This window comes from Semicossyphus pulcher, unplaced genomic scaffold, assembly GCF_022749685.1.
Source record: "Semicossyphus pulcher isolate SPU_LCO1_2020_fin unplaced genomic scaffold, fSemPul1.0.p SCAF_4, whole genome shotgun sequence".
Classification (NCBI taxonomy): domain Eukaryota; kingdom Metazoa; phylum Chordata; class Actinopteri; order Labriformes; family Labridae; genus Semicossyphus; species Semicossyphus pulcher.
In genome coordinates, this window is record NW_027211715.1 from 18,596,700 (window position 1) to 18,618,961 (window position 22,262).

General features: G+C 41.7%; 1 protein-coding gene across 10 annotated transcripts; it reads right to left on the reverse strand.

Annotated features, from left to right (window-relative positions):
- Window positions 1-101: 101 nt before the first annotated feature.
- On the reverse strand, window positions 102-22,079 carry zfr2 (zinc finger RNA binding protein 2). Of its 10 annotated transcripts, none has more exons than XM_069679437.1 (19): window positions 21,995-22,079; window positions 18,670-18,925; window positions 18,279-18,393; window positions 16,851-17,084; window positions 14,865-15,208; window positions 14,429-14,617; window positions 13,950-14,190; window positions 12,291-12,481; window positions 11,751-11,870; window positions 10,646-10,791; window positions 10,123-10,249; window positions 9,460-9,665; window positions 9,053-9,224; window positions 7,947-8,121; window positions 4,530-4,618; window positions 2,925-3,020; window positions 2,409-2,520; window positions 2,106-2,203; window positions 102-1,773 (listed from the first exon to the last, which is right to left on the reverse strand). In XM_069679437.1, the coding sequence occupies exons 1-19, from the start codon at window positions 22,045-22,047 to the stop codon at window positions 1,600-1,602; spliced, it is 3,138 nt and encodes a 1,045-aa protein (XP_069535538.1). In that variant the 5' UTR covers window positions 22,048-22,079; the 3' UTR covers window positions 102-1,599. The 10 variants fall into 10 exon arrangements, with proteins under 10 accessions (XP_069535538.1, XP_069535539.1, XP_069535532.1 ...); XM_069679438.1 differs by having other exon boundaries at window positions 10,628-10,791; XM_069679431.1 differs by having other exon boundaries at window positions 10,628-10,791; window positions 14,865-15,250.
- Between the last annotated feature and the right edge of the window lie 183 nt (window positions 22,080-22,262).

The window sequence follows — 22,262 nt, forward strand, 5'->3', positions numbered from 1 at the left end:
TGACGCTGTAGGTGACTTCTGCCCGTGTATTTATCGCAAGAAATTGATTTAAATTAGCTTAAAATTGCAATGATAAAGACGACATATCACATGAGACAACATGGCTTAAAAGTGTTTTAATATCTCCTCTTAATTTTTAGGCAACACTACAAAGACATTCAAATAATAAGACAGCAACGCTCACACTTTCCGTTTAAACGATACAAAAAAGATTGCAACATCCTTCAGAAATAAAATAAGCAATATTTTTATATGATGCTCTTGATAAATGAAAATCAAACTAAAACTGCACAATAATTCTCTCAAGTCAACTTTTAAGCCAAAAGACTTGTGCAACTGTCCCTTCCCCGTCCTACATCTTTGTGAAATAAGATCATGACAATGTTCACTCATTAATATTCTTCTAACTCAGTCTTTTGTAACACACAACATGATGCAGGCACAAGGAGAAAGTCAAAGGACTACTTGATCATTACAGTAGATATTCAGTCTTATGTTTCGAACTAAAGCTTCTCTCTTCTGCTATCCATACTCTGGAAGAAAAAAGATTACTAGGCATATTATTTTAACGATAAAAGTATGGCTGCATACAGTAACATTGCCTTTTCTTAAGTGCTTCATTCCCTCAGCATGCTACAGACTGTGCAACATAAGACTCCTCTCTCTTCAGAGACAGATTTACTCTCCAGTGCAACCTCCACACTCATGGGGGACACTTTACAAAGCTTAGACGCGTGCCTTTGAGTGTTACCCACAGACGAACAGAACAGTGTTTTGTTGAGCGGAAGTTATTTTTGTGTGGTCTTGTATTTTAGGTGTGATGCAGGGCCCCTTTGGGTTTGCTTCTATCTCCTTCCAAAATGCATTAGACGGAAATGTTGAAACGTCACTACAGGAGACTTAAGTCAGGAAGGACTTCGACAGCATCACAACATGTTACCGTTAATGTGTCATCTTAGGCACAATGAACGTCACAGTACTGTTTGTACCTGGATCCTAAACACAGTCCATTTCCTCTGATCTCACTCACAGTTTCAAAGCTTGAAAAACATGAACCACCATCTCCAATTTATAAAAAAAACAAACATTTTAGTGTACAAATGCAACGCACGGATGGTAGCTCACTGAGTCCAGACTCAAGAGTTTGATGGCCTGGCCTGAAAAGAGCAGCAGGGATCAGACTCTTCTTCTGTAGCTGTAAATAAAGCTTAAAGATGCTGATGATATAAGTGGAAGCTTTAACACCAAAGAAAACAACATGACTGATTGATTATATTAAACGAACAGGTGATGAACGGTCAGTAGTTAGTGTGCAAATCAGTCATTTTCAGGATTTGTTACCGAGCCAATTTTCCGTGCACACTACCTGCAGGAAGTTACTATATGGGAGAAGGGATTGCAGTCCAGATTCTCACACTTCAGTCTCGTCCTCTGACACATTAATCCTCCTGACTCAACAGTGGACATGTAACATGTACAGTCAGTTATATTCGTATGTATAGCTGCGTGTTAAGATTGTTTTCAAGATAAGAAAAGTTTAAAGATGTGACATTCTACCAGTCTCTAAACTAGCAAACGCCTCCGCTCTGGAGGCAGAGGTCAAGCACTCTCTGCGTCTTCCTTCTTGTCCTTTTTGCCCTCCCCCTCCCCTTCGCCGGCGTCGCTGCCGTCCCGTCGACGTTTGCGGTTGCGGGCGCTGGCCTTGGACGCCGGCAGAGACTCCATGCCGAGAACCTTGTGGATCTGACGGAAGGCAAGCAGCCGCAGAGCGTGCTGGAAGCAGAGCAAACAGGAGAGATGAAGATGAGTTTGTAGAGTTGTAGACATCCTTTTTGGTTGGTTTTTTTTGCACTTTTTTTGACACACAGGAAACTAGGGGAGAGGGAGTGGGTTGGTATTCAACAAGGGTTGTGGTTTTTACACCTCCCTATTGTGGTTACAGAAATAACTTTGCTCACCTTCGCTCTCTTTGAATTATTAAATTAGCTCTTCCTTCACAAGAAATTACCTGTTATTTTTAAATAGTTAAAACTGAATCCACGCTTTCCAGCCCATCGGAAACTGTTGTTTTTCAGAGGCCAAGGCACAATGCTCTGTATGCGTACCTGTGCGCTGGCAGTTATTTCCTCTCTAGCTTGAAGCATCATGCTTTCCAAAGCATCTGTAGGCTCTTTCTCACAGGGGTCCATCAACCCTGGTCCATCTGAGGGAGGGGAGGAGAAACAAGCTAAAAATGTAAATGTGATTTGAAGAAGTTACTACATTAGAGGCAGAAAATGGATTCAAGTTTGACCCAGGCTTATTTTGTTGCACAAAAGGTAAATAACAAAGTGCCTACTGAATCAAAATTACAGTAAAACAAACAACAATCTACTTATTCACATCTCAAACGTGCAGATTTGTCCGACCTTGTAGCAGGATTCCTGTGGAGATGCACTCCAGCACTCTGCGCATGGCCTCTCCGGGGCTGAGCGGGCCTGTGGCACTGCTGATCACTTTCTCCACCAGCAGCTCCATCGCCTGCAGGCACAGACACACACACAGAAGCAGACACAGTGAGATGGAAGAACATGCTCTGATTGAAGTCCGCCAGAGGGTCCTACTCTACATCCTGACTATTTCTTAAAGGCCTGGTCAAGACATTTGGTTTCTTCTCACACAAGACACAGATACAGCGTTAATTTAGAGCTTAAATAGCTACGAATGTATGATTGTAAATATACTTATTTATGTTATTGTTTTCTCATAGGTGGCACGAGTTGAGTCAGACATAGAGGAACTAAATTCTCAATAAACTTAGTTCAAAAATTCAAAAGTGCAACCCGCTTTCAGAGATGGCATGATATTTTATATAACCTCATTAAGAGAAGTTAAGTTCTCACTACGACATTCATAAGTTATAACAGACAGTTGTCAACACTTACCCAGCCAGGCATCTTCTCCCAGGTGGGAACACGTTGACATAAATCTCTCAGCACCCGAATGATGATCACACATGACTGCAGCCCGTTGGCACGAGCCTTCAGGGATTACGGGAAACAAAAGGTCAAACAAATTAAAGTGGCATTTCTTTGAGATGGACTTGATATGTTAAGATGCCTCTAAAACAATTAAACAAAACACCTGATTCTACTTGTACGAGTAAAAAATCTCAGTAATTGCAGAGAAGATGGAAACACACTGGATGGTCTTAGAAATCAGAACAACCTAAATCGGCGCACTGGTTTAGCTAATCGGTTGAATCAGGGGTTCCCATTCTCTGGTCCGCGGACTGGTACCGGGCCGTAGGTCGTGTTGTACCGGGCCAGGAAACAGAATAGGTGTCTGTGACATTCCAAACATACGCTGAGTCAGAACTGTCGCATGGGCCGTGTGAAGTGTCTAACCACACAGGGCCTCGTGCCTCTAAAGACACTTCAAAAGTCGCCCAATTCAGCTGGACAAACCGCAGACCTGGCAACCCTGGCTTCGCATCCCATGAAACTTTGATCATGAAGCCTGATGCCCCTCTAAAGCTCTGTGTTTATCAGTGAAATGAACTACACAGCATATGGGCATATGACAGCCTGTGGAGAGGATGTTTATACTTTAACTGTGTGCAGAAATACGGACGGATCCCAACGATATTGATTCAGGTATGGTGCATCAAAACACACACAGGTCTGCGTCATATCTGCTCCTCACTTAACGTCTGTCTCCTCCCAAGGCAGCATGATAACTGATAAACTACGCGTTTATCACCTCCGGCTCATCTCAATCACATCGTGTGAAGACGTTTTTTATGCTTTATAAAAGGTTTTAATGGAAATACGGGACTGATCACAACCCTATTGAGTCAGGGGCAGACCCTGAGAAACACACAGATCAGTCACTGCGCTGCATGATTATAAACTGCACTCTGCTGGATCACATTATGGATCATCTGTCTCTGATCAGTGCAGTCCCTCTTGTCGGCTCGTCCTGTATATAAAACTTAGATGCAGTCTCCTCACTGAATATACAGACACGATCTGTCCATGTGGAATTGCTACTGTCTGGTCCGGGTTGGGAACCCCTGGGTTAAATAGTGCGTCACATGTATAGTCCTCGACGCAGCAGACCTGGGTTTGACTCCGACCCTCTGCCCTTTCATGTCACCTCCACTCTCTCTTCCCATATTCCCGTATGAATAACGGCACATTATAAAAAAAATTATGAATTTTCATTCGACAAACAAAAGATGACAGAACAAGCTGCAGTCCAGTATGAAATAGTATCATAATGTTAACCTGTTACAAATAGCAGACATGTAACCATATGTGTAACTAATGAAATAGATAAAGGCTGCATTCCATGTCGTTTTCATCAGTAATAGCACATAGGTATTGTGCAGGACAGCTCACTAGCATGGCCTAGAGGGAAAGTTATTCAGCTAATTACATTGTTTATGCTCTTAGTTACACCTGTGCCATTTTGAAAATAAATAAATAAACGTATTTTAACCTCTGTTCACACAAACACGGTAAGAAGAGCTTGAGTCATGTATTTACCTGAAACCATTTGGCGTGCCGGAGAGCTGCCAGGTATTCCAAACATTTTCTCTTATTCAGAAGATCAGGAGGATCCTTCTCAGACACACCTGGTGAAGAAACCATTTACTACCTCATGAGTTACAGTCACATTAAAACCATACTGAATAAATGCATTAAAACGATGTTACTGTTGATGTACAGACACTGATCAGGGATGAATTTATCAAACACAGGATGCTCGTGTTTATCTCTTGAATCGTTACATTCTCTACAGGTTGGTTTAGTGTGTTTGTTTATGAGAGAAATAATGAGGGAAGATGTGGGAGAAAGTGCATTTCACTATTAAATAAGAAATACTTGAGTGTTTGTGTGTTTTACAGATGTATTCTGAATGGACAAAAATTGCAACAAATAAAAGTACAATCACCTGTTTGTTCTTTAGAGAGGAAGAACGCAAAAAAAAAAAAAAAAAGGAAATCCAAGGCATTCAGAGAAAAGAGAGGTCACGTTTAAATAAAAGTTTCAAGGTGAATAAACCACACCAATATTTGTTGCCTGATTACTGATTTTGTAATAACCTTACATTTGGACCCCACCATCTGCAGTCTCTCTACAGAAACCCTCGTTACATTTGAGCATGTTGGTCCTAAGTCCTAAGACCGAGACACTGACAAGCTGGTTCACGTGAGTGTCTTACTTGTAGCCCTTTCCCATCAAAATTAGCGCATTGACGCAGGTTTTTCAGATCCGGGAAGACCCGCTAATAAATGCAGATTGCTGATCTTTTCCCATTGCCAGTGGAGTATACTCCTTTTGGTCTCTTTTCTGCTGCATCACAGTCTGATGTCATAAACACGCCAGAAACAGGGGGGGAACAACAAACTTCCCCCTCGGATCAGAGGAAGCTCTCTCACCTCGCTGCCTTGCCAGTATTGCTGCATCTTGCTCGAAACAAAGAACAAATTTGCCATTGTACGTTGTTTTTCCTGTATTTAAATGACAGTGGTCTGAACTTCAGTGCATGTCATAGTAACGCACCGGAAAGGGGGCAGAGATTAGCGTGACAACCCGGGTTTTGTGTTCCCACCAATGCCGTTTGATTGAATGCCAAGGCGGGTCCCGGGTCTACTGCAGAGTCATTTGACCCGGGTCTGAATGCTGATTGTAACCTTTCCCACTAAGCGAAAGAGCCGGATGTTAGCAGGTGTTTTGACCAGTGTGAAAGGGGCTTTGGACACCTAACATGGAATGGAAAAACCATTCATCTTTAATGACAGGTCGAATGTCTGCTGTAAGTGAGGCCTTTTCTTATAAGCTAATTTCATTTAAAAAAGCAATGCCGCACACTTCATGCCATAAAAATAAAATCACCTAACGATGATTAAAGCAGAATTAAACTGTATGAATATGTTTCATGTAGCATGGAGTTGGTGTGCGGGCACTGCCTCTTTTTCATTAATGTTGCTCTTCTTACAGCCTTGCACCAATATGATTGGCATAACTAGCCTCCTTCAATCAAGCGGTTCCCTTCTTACTCTAATGGAGTCTCCAGTTCAGAACACGATCATCAAGACCCATTTGCCATTTTTTCCATTCTTCTATTTAAAAAATATCAACCATTATTAATGCTCTAACACATTAAAATGTTGAGCTGTCACATAAAGAGTATTCTTTCAGAATTCCCTTAAATAAATGAAAACTCTGAGTGCTGTGGATTTCCTCTTTTTTTGCATTTGACTGACTGAAACGAGAGTTTCAGAACCAAAAATGTAATTTTTTGACAGTTTTTGATCATTTATCAACCAAAACATCGACAGAATCTGAATCCCTATGGGAATGTTTTTGTCACCAGATGTTGAATGGTCGTACTTTGCATTGATAGCAAGTTTAGTTTATGTTACTTCTCTGAAACCAAGAAAACTTTTCAAGCAGAAAAGGGCACAGGAGCAGGGATACTTCTTTCCCTTCAAGACTCCAGATGTGAAAACAATAAAAAGTAAAAGCAAACCAATTAGAGTGAAATTAAGTCTCTTAAAGCATAAGACAAAAGCCAGTGGTTAACTTAACTAGGGCGATTAAAAACTATGTTTAAAAACATGCCCCTCTTTGTGTTGGATTCAGACGTTCATGACAAAACGGTCAAATCTAAGACACATTTACAAGGATGACAATGACAGGTTTGTCCAAAACATTCAATGTGGTTACTGATGACTCGATGAGGTAATATTTCACAAGATCAGCCTTGGGGCTTTCCACACTTCTATGTTCACTAGAACTGTAGCAACAATAAAAGGATGTTAGCTTTCTTACAGGGGAAATACATGACAAAAACAAAGCCACTTTTTGAAGTCTACACTATCATACCACTTAGAATCAAATACCCATATTTATCATGCCTCTTTGAGCATGGAGTTTTAATTAATGAGCCCCTCTGAACGAGGGGGTTTCCTTCTCTGAAAAAGCTTAATAAACATGGGCAACCTGGTGTCTTTAATGCTCTGTTCTTAGTGGTATGTGTACAAGTGTGGTCTTCAGACTAGCCATTGGCTTGCCTAGGTCTGCTGATACAGAATTGGGGGCACTGATCAACAAACCCAAACAAAATGAAAAATAAAAACACAACGGCCACAGAAAACATTTCTACCATGTTTTCCAAATGGGAAAAAACACATTAAAATACTGACAGTTACTGGAGCAGGCGAAGGAGTGTTTGCAACACAATGATCAGGAAAATTACCTTCAGTGGTCAATGGTGGGGAGGTAATGACTAATGATATTTCAGTACTGATCATTGTGAGGCGATAAAACGACACTCCAACACCTTATCACTGATAATGCCACATAATGATGCAGGGATGAGAGACGAGGGGATGGGAAGTCGCTGGACCTCAAAATCCCCTCAAAGGTCTCACGGCCAAAATGCAACAGGAGGAAATATTTCAGGTTAGAAAATAAGAAGAAACGGTGTCTCTGTTTGAAGCGGATTCATCCCTGGGCATTATCTGATCATCACTTCAGTCCGTTATCATCGTTTCCCAAAGGTTTTATCTGAGCGTGTGTTCACCAGATAAACACACACCCTAGTGGCACAGAAAGGTCGGAGAGCCCGGCTTTTGATTCCCATGTTGTGGAAAAACAAATAAAGAAATTGGGGACTGGCGTAACTGCAGAAAATGGGGGAAATGAAAAGAGTGGGACAAATGAATGTGTGAGTTAATTCTTATTTCGGGGGTTAAAGAAAAAAAGACTTCTATGTGGGCTTTGTTAAAAGTCCCACCTCTCGTTCGGTGTAATTTAAGAGCTTTACAGCCTAAAACTTGGGCTGTTACTGGGTGGAAAGGTGGAATACATAAGGGGTATATATTTATATATAAGTGTATTACACACATTGCTTACACTTTGTTGTCTGGTACTGAAAGCTTTGGCTTCTCTAACCTTTCTCAGCCGCTTTTCCTCCTGCCTGCTTGTCCTTCTCAGCAGCAGTGTCCTCCCTCATCAGCGGCGAGGTGAGAGAAATGGTCACCTGCATTTTGGGCTCCTTGCTTGAAAATATCACGATGTTCGCCTCCTCGGGGTGAGCCTGCACCTCATACTGATCTTCAGAAAAAGTCTGCCGGTTAAAAGGACACTTGGGATTACTCACTACAGAGGAGGAGGGGTGTGTGGGCAAAGACTAGCCTTGTTTGGCAAGGTGGTCGGGGCAGTATTGTTGTTTTTAACCCAGAATTGTGCGGTTTCTTTTCCTTAAGGCAGTTCCCTTATTTAGACAGGGTTGTGACATTACAATAAATATATATTTCTCAACAGCTCATTGTGTCTTTGTAATTGTAATGCTTAGGAAAGCATGGGGCAGTTACAGAAGAAAAGCCCCATCTCACTCTGTAGGATTCAGGTGTCATAACCAGGCAGTGAATCTAAAGATCAGTCAAAAGCACCTTCAGTGAAACACTCATCACAGCTTAAGCATGAGGGAGGAAGAGTTAGGAATAACAACACATCACAACTATTTGGAGCCAATACTGTCTTCTGCGCGTTAAGTTGAAATGACACTGACACTGAAATGTTTTGTCTTTGGATCAGGCGCCGTTCAGTCATTTGTAAACATGGAGAAATGTCTCCCAAAGCTAAAAAATACATGTTTCTGGCTGTGGGGGGCAGATGTACATGTTCACTAACGACCAATAAGCTGCCCTTTGATATGAGAGAAGTGATCCAGCAGGGGGATTTTTCAGGTTTGTATTTAGGTTGCTTAAACATCTTTCTGTATAATAAAAGCATTAAGAGTAAAAACTTCTCATCCAGCTCTTATGACACAAGTCATAAGGCAGCAGATGACCAAATAATTTCCTCTTTCTGACTTCTACCAGGCTCTTAGCGGTTTTGTTACAGTTCTTCTTTATGTTCCAATACTCAGGAAATCCTATGACAGAAGATAAAAAAGAAACTGTAAGAGATGTTGTGAAATTCAGTTAACCACAATTCTTCCATCCCTCAACCTCAACCAATGTCCTAAATTGTCACTTGATTAGTTTCTTTTATACCTCCAGTTCCTTGGGCAGCTGCTTAGCGATGCTCTTCAGTAAAGAGATGGTGGGTTTCTTTGCGGTCAGCAGGATGAGCTCCACATTTCTGTCTCCGCGTAGCAGCAGGCCTTTGGCCAGGATTCCCACCCGCATCACGCCTTTAAGCAGCCGTCTGGAGTTCTCTGAACTGCTGAGAGAGAAACACGGGTCAGGTTGAAGACTTGCAGGGCTGATTTTACAATTCACAAATAGAGACGGGAGTAGTAATGTAAATTATATTTATGAGTGGCTTCTATTTTTTACATGACATCACATCTGTAGCTCTATGTATGTATGTGTCTTCTAAATGACATGTTATACTTGGCTGTTTTTCTTTTGGCAAACTGCCCGGCGAAAAATGTGAATTCTCTGCTGGACGTCGTTACCCTTTTTCATCTCCTCCTTCAGTAGCAGCAGGAGCCACAGCTGGTGTCTCCTTGTCCAGCAGGGAGTCTGACACCAGCTTCAGGGCTCTCTCAGAGTGGGAGACAATCCTCTGAACGGCCTGCAGCTCTTCCTCTACGGGGTAAATGGTCGAGTGTTTAGCCATGATGTGACGGTCATCGGGGGAGTCTGGTCGACGCACGCACGTCTTCAGGGAAAGAGGCAGAACAGAGCGATCGCTGAAAGTTACTTTAAGGTTTTTTTTTTGAAGAACCCTAATGGTGAGTTCAGATCAATGACTCACAATAAGACTGGATTCAACTGCCGTATGAATCATTCTGTTATCATTATACAAAGAAATGGAGGACAGTGACAGTGACATGCTCGCAATGTTAGGTGTAACATTGATAAATAAACGGCAAAGACGGAGAGAGAGGATCTGGAGCTTATGCGGTTTCCTGATTGGCAGACAGATAATTCTGTTCTTGCATTTGGAGATTTGACGAGTCAAATCTTTTGCAACTCCAGGCCTCAGACGGCTTCAGACACTGTGCAACTAACCAATTCACAGCGCTGCATTTTCTCTGCAACATTCTAAAACTGGTTTGAATCGTTGATCTGAACTGGCCTTAAAGAAACATAAGAACTGCATCTGCGAGGCTCACCAGTAGAGGGGGTACCGGCATGCCAGGGCGGCTCATCAGCGGTGGAGGAGCCATCCTGCGTCTCTGCTCTCCCCAGTACATCTGCTCCTCCTCCATCCTCCTCCAGTACATGTCCTCCTCGTATCGCCTGCAGGAAAGGGGCATGCATGTCATTCATCATGTAGGAAGCTTACTGCAGGGGCCTCTAATCTGTCCGAACAGTTTTCATGAAACAATCCTCATGTGATTCGATTAATACGAATTTTCTCTGGCTGTTGAGAGACTACATTTTACTGTAGATGCAAGAAAACTCATGTGATTGACTAGTTTAAGAAAAAGTCATGAAAATAGCCCTTAAAATGAGGCATGAATTTCCCATTATTTCATGTGCACATGCGTCAGCTGGTCAGCTTCAGGGCTTCCTCTTTACCTGTATGAATCATTCACATCTTTTTCTTTTAAGTCTGCTCCATGCCAAATAAGGAAACTTGCAAAATCTGAGTCGGAACAAGTTAAGGTTACTAACTTTGGCCACGGGTCTGACCTCATCTCCATGTGCCAGCGCTGCTCATCGTCTCTCTGCCTCTTCAGCACCGCCTTCTGCTTCTGCTTCTTCAGCTTGCTCTCCTGCAGCTTCCTGGCCCGGTTACTGGGCTTGATCTCCACAGGAAGCTCCGGGTTCACTTTCTTCTACAGAGACACAAATATAAGGGGAATGTAACAAGCATGTAATGAAAGTCAGGATCCTCCACATTCTCAAGCGATTTCCACACCAGTGAAGATAAAAATGTGCTTATTCATTTGGGCTTCACTCTAAGCCAGCATTTTAACTCCTTGTAACAAAACAACAAAACAAAGAAAACATAATTACTAACAGAATGACAACCTCGAGAGAAACGCTTACGTCCTCCTCGCCTCAGCTACAGTTGTTTTATTAAATTAGCATTCATTCTTTCTTTGAGGTGTAACCACCATGTTGACTGTATGTCCTTCCTCATAAAGCTCCTGCAAAGAGGATTTTTGTAATCATTTTAAATGGTAAACATGGTTTACGTCGATGTTTACTAACTCTCTGTCTCTGGCTTTGCTGGCATGTTACAGCATATCTTGGCGTGTTACTGCCCCCTGCTGACCATTGTGTATCACTCTACTTTGAGTGCATGTGCATCTTCATCTTCATCTTCATCTTCATGTATGTGCTTTAAAAAACTTTTTCTGTAGCGCTACTGAGAATAAAAGTCCAAAGGGAACCCTCATTAAGTTCTTATTGATTGCTCATTTTATGCATCAACATGACAGAAGTGTTTTCATTCAGTTACTGCTATGTTGTTTTTAATACACTGTAAAAACATAGCAGTCTGTGTGTAAAAAAAAATACATTACACACACATTCAACTTTACTCATTATTAGATGGTGGCAGAAATTCCCTGTTTTTTTCCTTTCTTTTATTTCCAGCCAAAAGAAGCGGAGGAGGAGAAAGTTCTGAAATACTAACTGCTCTGTTGCTCTGGACAAAAACTCTGTTTGACAGTTCCTGTGATTAACAATACAAGGAACTTTGAAAGTATGCATCTCGACCCTGCTCAGAGTCTCGGTGTGGATGAATTGTGAGACAATAACCAGCTCAGTGATGTTCCAGCTGTCTTACTTTGTACTGCAGCCTGTGCCTTCTTCCCTTCAGGTGCATGTCTTTAGCGTTGGGGTCGTTGAAGCTGCACTCACACAGTTTACAGTGGAATCTAATCACCTTGCCGTCGTCATTGCGGACCTGAGACACAGACAGTTCGGATAGATACGCATCATAAAGGGACAACTGACACAACATAAAAGATCCTCTAATATTAAACATAAAACTAAACTAAAATATTATTGTAGATAAATGTGTTTTAAAAATGTCCTGTATTAAAATACAGATTACAAAAAAGTTTTAATTTCATGTTCAAGTCATCAGCTGTGACCTTCGACATCATCAGCTCACACATTGTGGACTACTGTATACAGGAGAGACCTCTGAGAAAATGGTACAAAAATTTAACGGTTTCTGAAATTACACTGAATAATGTTTCCTTCATAATGTGCAACAATCCTTTTTCAGTAGTCCTCTAATATTGAGGTTAGCTGTAATTCAATCTAATATTATCAATACATCAATAAATAAGATCGTGTTTCGTGTAATTCTTCTGCTCACTTCCTCCACGTAGTCGTGTCCCACCGGCTGGATGTCGCCCTGGCCTCCAGCTCTGTCACCATCCTCATCATCACTCTGAGGCTCCATCTTCTGAGCCGACTGTTGCATGGGCTCCTCCACCTTAGCAGCCGCCACCGCTGCTGCTGCTGGTGCTGTCACTGCAGCTGCTGGAGCGCTGGCAGGCTTATTGGCTATGCGGCAGGCAAAGGATTAAAGATCAGAGAGTAAATATAAAGAATGCTAAATTCCCGGGAAAATAACTTGTATTAATTTTTATCTACAGTCCTATTCCAAATGTTGATGAATAACCATTGTTCAAGTTCTTTAAGTCACAGATGTTTCATCTTTAAAAGCCGTTGTCATGTATTTGCGCGTGCCATCAGTTATTTGATCTGATAAAATGATGCAACACAACCCATTTTGTTTAGTCATTTAACCTTGCTCTGACCCTAACAGGGACAGATACACTGTTTTGAGCAAAGTCATATTCAGTTTGCGAGTATTATTGCTTTTTAAAACAGAAGTGCACTAAGCTTCCTTAAAGACTCATTTGTTGGAAAAACCTAATTCACTTTGACTCATTATCATTTTAGCTCAATTTCGCAGCTGCAGAGTGACTGAAGTTCTGCTTTGACAGAAAATTGCTGATTAACTCCAATATTTTCTTCATGATGAGGGGTTACTGTATGTTATTCAACAGTTTAAAGGTCAATTTGAGGTCAACTTTTCACCCTCAACCTTATCCGTTGGGCCGATTATCGGCGCCGATATTCGGCATTTTGACGCATATTGGCATCAGCCTTTTTTTTAATCCGATGGCCGATAAGAGATCAATTTAAAACTGTGTTATTTTGGCTCTGATGCAGCCGCGCCTCTCTGTCTGCAGTCATTACTCTGTCTCCAGCATTGTCCCACCCACAGCACTGATTGGTTACACGCAGAGCCACGGCACAGGTAACAGCCAATCAGCAGTGAAAGCTGTGCATGCAGAGTGCTCACACACACGGCGGAGAGGAGAAAAAGTTCATTTCTTTGCAAATTTTATTTAACTTTGTTCTATTTACTTTATAAAACTTCAGGAAGTTATTTATTTATTTATTTAAATTTTCAGTTTACTTTGAAAGAGATGCTGCTGACCCTGGGAACTCCCTGCGCTTTTTGTTGGTTTGTTTAATAAACATATGCTTAAAGGCATTTAAACAAAGTTAAGTGTTGGAGTTTGTATTATTCAAAATTTTGACGCCAATATTTTCACTTTTACTGCAAATGAATATCCGCTCCAAATATCGGTTATCGGCGTCCTTGGCTACTAATAATCGGTTTCGGTATCGGCCCTGAAAAAAACATATCGGTCTATCTCTACTGTAAAGGACTGTATTTCAGAGGAGGTCAGACAAGAAGTCACCTGATCTACTTCTGATGGAGTTAATCCCTTCACTAACACTCCTCTCAGTAGCATTATATTAAACACACATAATGAATGAATAAAGGGAAGAGGTTAGATTATGTCCTTAGCTAATTTGAACACAAGCATTCATTAGGCTAAATGTGTACTGTGCATCTGTTTTACAAGGTAGACTTTAGTTTCAGATTGGTACTAGAGCAGTAGTTATCCATATTACATGCCTCATCATCTGAATACAAAATATTTGGACTTACAAAGGAGAGTAATTTTGGAGGGAGCTGGTTTCTTGACTGGTGCTGTCGTTTTTGCCACAGTGTTTACAGCCACAGGTTTGGGTGTCACAGTGGTAGTTGTAGTGGTTGATACAGGGGCAGGAGTAGACGTGGAGACCGCAGGTTTCCCGGCTGTCGAAGTCGTGATAACTGCAGCAGAATTCACCAACACGGGCTCAGTGGAAGGTATAGGTTTGCCCAGCTTGGTGTGAAGTTTCACCACCTTTCCACGGTTGACGAAGAGACACAGAGAGAGATTCAAACATTTTAGATGACTGACATTTAATCCCATCCCAAATCCCTGCGGTAGGTTTTGTTCCAACACTTGGCAGCTCAGATGGAACATTATGTGAGGACACCGCAGCCCAATAATTTAAGCATGTAACATACAGCTGCCAATATTTTCTTTAATATCAAAGCATTGAATCACTTTAGGATAAAAGCATCACAGCCGTGCTTACCTTCTGGTGTTTGGCCCCTCGGATGTGCGCGGCGTAGGCGTCCACTCCGGTGCAGGAGACGTCACATAGCTCACAGCGTAACTGGGTCTGAATCCCTCTGGGGCCGTTGCTGGCGCCCGCTTGGCCACCGGATTTAAGGGCCGCCTCCTTCTTCTTATGCTTCTGGCCCTCAAGGTGCTCCCGGTACGTCTAATGCATTTAATTCAAAGCAGTTAGCAAGATGACGTTTTTTTTCAGCTAAGAAATTATTTATACAACATGTTTTTTTTTTAGATATTTAAAAAATGTACTCTGGACTTAAACATGCAGTTAAATTAACTGCATGTTCCCCTTAATTTATCATTGATGTTTGCGTCCAACACAGCTCTGTTCTGCACAATATAATAAAGCTTTATTGTTAAAAGCTATTTCTATAAATACCACTAAAGACTCCTACCTGGGGGCCTGCACAGCTGATCTTGCAAATGTCACAGTAATGGAGTTGGGGTTGTTTGGGGGGCCCTTTGGGCTTCTGCAGCTTGTTTTGGTGAAACGTTGGCTTCTTGTAGGTGTTCACAGCCGGAGCGGTGACCATGTTGCTGCCTGAATTGCTCCAGGAAGAGCTTGTCAGCTGCTTGGGTGGGGGCTGGATAGGGGGCTGGGGTACGGGTTGGGGTTGGGGCTGTTGTGGCTGTTGAGGTGGAGGCTGCGGCTGGGTGAGGGTCTGCTGGGCCGGCTGGTAATAGGAGGGGGTGGATGTAGAGGTGTACCCGGTTGAATCATAACTGGAATAGCTAATGCCTGAGGAAGTGAGAGCAGGAGGAAGAGTGAGGAGAGAGAGAGCTTTAAGAGAGAGAAAGGCATACAAGATGGGGGTCAAACATAAACAGCCAAAAGTCATGAAGCAATAATCTGCAATAAAAGACCATAAAGGACACAAAATGTGCTTTGACAAGAATCAAGGATGTTATAATAAACCTCGGTCCTCAATGATTGTCAAGTCCTCAGTGTATCAATGTTTGTGAACCCCTGTCTCAACCACTTGGAATTATCTCACTCCCTTTTTAACCGTCCACCATGAACTCCTTAAGTCCACACCTAAATCATATGAAATGATATAAAATCCTTACAAACTTACAAAGTAAACAGAGATATGCTTGATGTTCACTAGCATGCTCCCACCTGGCTTGCATGTTAAAGGTTACTTTGTCAGCTCAAGTAGTTCAACTACGAACCCTGCAACTAGCCACTAACTCACAGAGTTCTTAAAAACCATCATCTTGGATTTTAAACCAAATATACAAGGGTGTAATGTATCAACTATTGTGTACAAGTAACTATGCAGGAATAAATAACGTTGCCTCATATATAAGTCTCATAAGTGATTATATCATCTTACAATGTTAGGTGTTACAGACATGGGCAGCCATAAAGCACAGCATGGAAACATGCTCCTTGGATATCCCAAATTAGGCACTATAAATGTGTAGGCTATGCTCAGTCGGTAACCTCTGCGACTCCTTGTCATCTCAGCTACAAATTCTGCCCGTCTCCGTCCGAGCAGCGCTCGACATCGGTCCAAATTTTTCGGCGCCGAGTTTGATAAACAGACTGAATGAGTAATAGATACAATAAAGACCTAACCACTGTAACATCTTCACTGTTTGCTAACCCTGTCTCCGGCACGTTTGTGACGTCAGACGGTGACGCAGCAGAAAAGAGACAGAAAGGAGGATACTCCACTGGCAATGGGAAAAGAGACAATCGGCATCTATATGAGGGTCTTCCCGGGTCTGACAGACGCGCGTCGTCGCGCTAATTTCAGTGGGAAGGGGGTAATAGTGTTTTCATGGCTCTTTACCACACATGGCTTATTTACAGTCAGCTCTCTTATAAATAACCAACTAACAGTTTGCATGGCTGGGTTCATCGGAGCACAGACAGCTGCACCTAAACAGGACTATTAATGACATATTAACTTCCATTTGACATTTAAACAGCATAGTGGGAATATTGTTTATATTAAAACAGATTATTCTGTGCATGTTACATAATCTCTATAATGTATCTTCAACCATTTTAAGTTTCATCAGTGACTTAAGAGAAGCAGGAGGATTTTCCAGGTATGTTGAACCTGTTTCTGATGTTCCTCTGTCAGTAAGCGACCCTGGTGTTTACAAGGAGTAACAGTAAGCCACTAAAAAGCTACGCTGTTTGGTCTTGGAGAGAAATACATACTGAGAGAACGGCTGATCCTGCTTTTAATTTTGATGATCCCAATTAAAGTCAAATCAACTTTTGATTTAGAACGTAAATTGTGACAGCACTATTTATATTAACACAGTAGTTACACTGTATATATCTCTTTAATAAGCATTGAGCATAAATATTTTTGTTGCCATGAATAAAATTACATTTTATCTTATCTGTTATCTCACATTACCTGAGTAGGTGGTGGCTGAAACAGTGGAGGCGAAGGAGGAGCCAAGAGTGTAAGATGAAATAGGTGTGGGCGGCTGCTGGACACTGGTGGACACTGGGTAGATGTTGTAGCTGGTGGACACGGAGCTGGCGGGAGCCAGAGGTTTCAGGGCTGTCACCTGCCTCTGGGGAGGAGGAGGCTGGTTGTACACAGTGGAGGGGGCTGGACTGTACGCACTCTTTACTCCTACTGATACTGACAATGGGTAGGTGGGTGATTCATAAGGGTTCAGGGTACAGAAAAGAGAGGGGATGGGAGGTGGAGAGAAGGGGCATTAGAGTGAGAAAGCAGGATCATTTTGCTCATCAGAACTGTAGAGTAAATAATACCAGGACTGATGATCCACACGTGTGTGTGTGTCAGTGTTTAACATTGTTAATAAAATCTGAATCACTAATATTACAACAGTCAACAACATTCTTTGTGAAAATTATATAAACTGGTAAAGTTAAAATTCACACACACACACTTTTATCTGTAATCCTATTACTAATCAGCCAGTATGCGTCAGTACCAGTATAATCACAGCTAGTACATGCCATGCGGATAAAACTGTGGGACTCTAGTGTCAAAATAATAAACTTTAAGAGTCCTATACTGATTTAGAATACACTCCTTTAATATTGTCAAACTAACGATCGACAGCTTTTTAAAAAAACCCATAAAAACTGGTGCAGCAGAATCAGAGATATTGTCTTTCTTAGACACTCTTGATGGTTTGGTCAGAGCATTGACTGTACAAGATGTTTGTATTTAAGTATATAAGATGACTTAGCTTAGTGGAAATGCTTTGAAGTTACTAAATTTTGCTGTTGCCATTTTGGTTGTTAGAGCCTAAAGTTAGCATATTTACACAAGAGGGTGGACACACATTGTTACGCTTCTTCCTGGTTGACAGGTCGCTGAGGTAGCGACATGTCAATTAAAGATGGCCACACCCTAAAACATACCCTGCTTTATGATCCATTTTATTCGTAATGGGACTACAAATTACAAATAAACATCGTGCTGTTGAAGAAGACTTGAAACCCGCAGTTAAGATAATTTACTCATTTGGTAAATGATTACTGAGGTAATTAATTGATGAGAAGAGGAGTCATATCTGCTTTCTTACAATTGGATTTCTTATTAAAGCCAGTGCAGTCGCCCCCTGCTGGCCATTACTAAGAATGCAGCTTTAAAAGCACAAACAAGCCTCAAAACATTAGTCTCAAGCAAAAGATAAGGAGCTGGCTACCAATGTTCAGTTCTTTCTTACGCCTCACCTCCGGGCTTTTGCTTTTCACCATTCAACTACTAAACTAGTTTTCAGAACAAAATGATGTTTATAGCTTAGCCCGATCAACAAACAATTTGGACACAACATGAGAGTAACAATAACTGACTCACCGGTCTGGTAGTAATTCTCTGTGGGTGTTCTTTGAGCCGGTGCTATACTCGTCTGGTAGTACTGTTTATTGTCATAGGTGGTCACAGGTGCAGGACGGCCGTAGGTATAGTTGTCCTGCTGGTGTTTAGAGGACAGCATTAAACCCACGTTTGCATTTAAGCCACTGTGTGTAAACTTACAGCATCATTTATATTCTAAGGCATATATTTTTGTTTATGAAAATAACCTCTATGTGAAACTGGTGCAGAATAGACATTTTTGCCCTGATGTCTTAGCTAAACATCTCATTAAATGACCCCAACAAGGCCGTTACATAACATCCAATGTGAGCACATCATGCTAGAAGAAACTGAGAAGCAGAAATCATAAAGGAAGCAGAAAGAAACTGACCGTGTCCGAGTATACCTGGTACGTCTGTGGGGTGGTGGTGGGCTGTGGGGGTGCAGGGGGGTCTGGTTGCCTGTAGGCATAGTCAGGGGGAGCCTGGTGGCTCTGATAGGCAGGGTAAGGGGCAGTGACCACAGGCCGGGCGGCCTGGACTGGAGCTGGAGAGTAGGACGCAGTCACAGCATGAGCCACAGCAGGAGCCTGCTGGACACTGTAACTGGCTGTGGAGGGATGGGAGTACGCCGGGGGAGGCTGGGTACTGAAGGAGAAGAGAGGAAAGGTAATTAAGTGATGCAAGACGGGCAAAGAGTGTTTACTGCTGACAAATCAAACAACTTTTATAATAGTCAAAAACAATAAAGGCTTTGACACTGAGGTCCTCTACTACACAGCAATCTGCATCAATAGCAAGTCAGTCTCTTCTCTGATTTATACTGACATGAAAATTCAGTATTTTAAGAAACAAGTACACAAGCAGCCATGCTAGCAGCTCTGTGAAACTCTTCTTTGTAAGAGTGGTGCTTTGAACTAAATGCTAAGTCTGAAAGCTTAAACGAATCAGGGGAAGGCCATAGTGAGTGATTACAAATCATTCTGAGTGGGACATGACTGCACCATGTACTAGACTTTATGGCTGATCCATCCAATACTTGTTGCGATATTGGACTCAAAACCATACATTTGAAAGTCATGATTGCACTCAAGGAAAAGTCCAGAAATTAATAGTCTGGGTGCCACAAGTATCTCATCTTTCATGTCAATCTACCAAAAACTATTGGAGGCATTTCAGTCTGAACCAAAGTGGTGGGCTGACCAACCAGCAGACCGACATCCATAGAGTCATGCTGCTACTATGGATAAAGACTGGCACTTAAATTGGGCGGAAGAATAAGTGCAACATATAAACAACCAGGAAAGTTTAAAGTGCACTTCCCAGATATCCAGACAGTTTTGCATGTGTGACATCAACGTTTGGCTCCGGTTGTAACTCTTGATTTTCCTGGCTGATGGTCGCTTTCCTTTTTAGACTGTTTGCCTTCATCTGAGCGTCGAATTTGTTTCTTTTTCTTTGGATTGTCACTTATTTTTGAAGTTGTATCTGTAGTCATCGATCTTTTCTTCGTTTGTTCAGCCATAGTAGACTACTGTTTACTTGCAACACTTGCAGAGACTGGAAAAGCAGCCGCTTAGCTCCGCCTACCCTCTCTGGCAGACCAGCCACTGCCACTGACTGGGTGCTCTATGTGATTTTTTCCCGCAAATGCCGCCACAGACACCCAGTCTGCAATACTGCAAATGCAAAGGCTTTCATCAGTGGGCCATAGACTCAATCACCATTGTGTTACCACACTCTGCGATAAAGCGTGATTTAACATTTACATTTATTTAAATGAAAAATCGAGATTACTACTTTAACAGTGGAAAACAACATTATAATCACTCAACTTTCATGATTGACTAAGCAGGCCTGCATGTACCTCTTATTTTTGTCAGCATACAAAACATCGTCATAAATGAGCAAAGACTCAAAATGCAGTTTTTATGGTAAAATGCAGTGGATCCATAGAAAATAAAGAAGAAGGTCAACAATAAACGCACACGGTAAACTGTGTTGGATACAAACATGCTGACCAAGAAGGGATTTGGAAACTCCCAGTTTTCGAAGGTTGAGTGTCTGCATTGTCTATTCAGTAGCTTCATAGTTCCTTGATAGAAATGCTTGTAATTTAATTACCTCATCCACTGGGCAAGAATTTTCAATGCTCAATAATTACATGATTCAAGTGCCACGTGCCAGGCCGTTACTCAGTAACCAAAACAGTAAACAAATCATAAAGTTTGGATGAACACTCAGCTGTTCACTCTGCTTTACCGCTCTGAGCCATTCTTGCTAACTTGCCAATTCCGGCCCCAATAATAAATGTTTTTAGCTGTTAACAAGGAATCCCTTTAGTATAATCTAAACTAAATAAAAATCATTAATGCTGACTTCTAGCTTTTTTAGGTCACTCAGCATTAAGTGCTACAGAGTGGTTAGGGAGGTATGATCACTGCGACAATATAAATTATTCATGTGTCAGATTTTGCTATTGTGACAGAAAATGACATTTATGTAAAATTTGCTGATTCACTTTTAAATCAACTGCTAAATAACTCAAAAGGGGCACTGGATCCTTTAACTTCAGACCGACCAGTCACATATATGTGATACCATGATGTGATGCAAGAACTATGATTATATACATTTATTTATGACAACAGAGACTGACTACAAAGTGTTTCTTTATTCATCCACATGCAGTTACAGCTACCCTTTCAATATCTCCAAGTGTTTGAGGTTTTCATGGGAAATTTTGGGAGACCTGCTCTACATTATGTATAAGGATTTATGAATCGAAGTAATCGAGTTACTTAATTTCACTAGTATTTTGTTTGCTGGGTTAGCCGTTCTTGTTTGATCTGCGTCTATAACAAAAAAAAATGTCTCTGTAGTATATGCATGCAGCTCCAAGTCATTTAATTATTTAAAATTCAAATCAGGAGAAATACAGACCTTGATGATAAACTGGGGGAAACAGAAATACATATAAATGAAATAGAAATAGATTAAGTGTGGTGCAGAGAAAACAGCCCACTCCTGTTTGTCAGGATTGTTAGCTTGAGTGTGTGCCAACATACCACATCAACAGACAAAACTGGAAACCTTCAGAATTGCTTCACAATATCTAATTATATCTGACAACCTGTCAAACTGGGTTACCTGTCATCTAAACCTGCCAAAAACGCCAATGCAAGATTTTAACCGGTGAGCAATGTTAATTTCCTGCCTCCACACAATCATCTATTACAAATTGTTCTTTGCGACAGCATGTCGTTATTACAGATATAACTAATTCACTGTTTGCGGGACAGAAAACCTTCAGCAAAGCTTCACCAGGGCCAGCCCTCTTAATCCTGAACGCCGGCCAAAATCTCCCCATCACAGCAGCATTCAGATTATCTAAGCTGCTATCCAGCTGCGTGACACTTTGTATAAGTAACGATTTATTTAATCTTTAACTATACCAATGGGTTAAAAACGTTACAATTATTATCAGCTTTCCGACCGCTAATCACCGTACTGGGGTAACCTGATGTCAATCAGCGTGTCGGAAAGCATTGGCCTGCGCACTCAGCGAGCTAACGTTAGCTAACAGAACTAGCGGGTCAAGCTAGCTGGCTACGCAGTGAACCCGCACCAGTGACTGTGTCTCTGCCGAAATACACCAGCAACTGATACATGTGACTCAAAAGACACGCTGACACCAACCCGTATCACTTGAATTACCTGTACTGCGGACCGGCACCATGTGTGAAGCCGAAATAGTTGCTTGCAGCCATCTTTGCACCTCCAGTACAGTACAGTACTGGCAGACAGCAGTGGAACCCTGCAACCTACAGTCAAGATAGTTCCCTGCTCTGCTGCAGCCAATGGAAACAGTCGTCTCCAACATCGGAACTGCGTACAAGAAAAAACATATTACACACTCAGTGAGTACGCTATAAGCGAACACAAAGCGAGAAAATGTAGTATTCCGGCTAATTAAAGATGTAAT

Bases quoted from the DNA above. Each gene is read 5' to 3' on its own strand.
- zfr2 (XM_069679429.1), bottom strand. From the start codon at position 22,047: ATGGCTGCAAGCAACTATTTCGGCTTCACACATGGTGCCGGTCCGCAG. The intron at 9,225-9,459 runs GTAACGACGTCC...TTTCTCTCTCAG, and splicing joins GAAGGAGGAGATGAAAAAGG to CAGTTCAGAGAACTCCAGAC. The intron at 3,021-4,529 runs GTAAATACATGA...TAATCCCTGAAG, and splicing joins GGCACGCCAAATGGTTTCAG to GCTCGTGCCAACGGGCTGCA.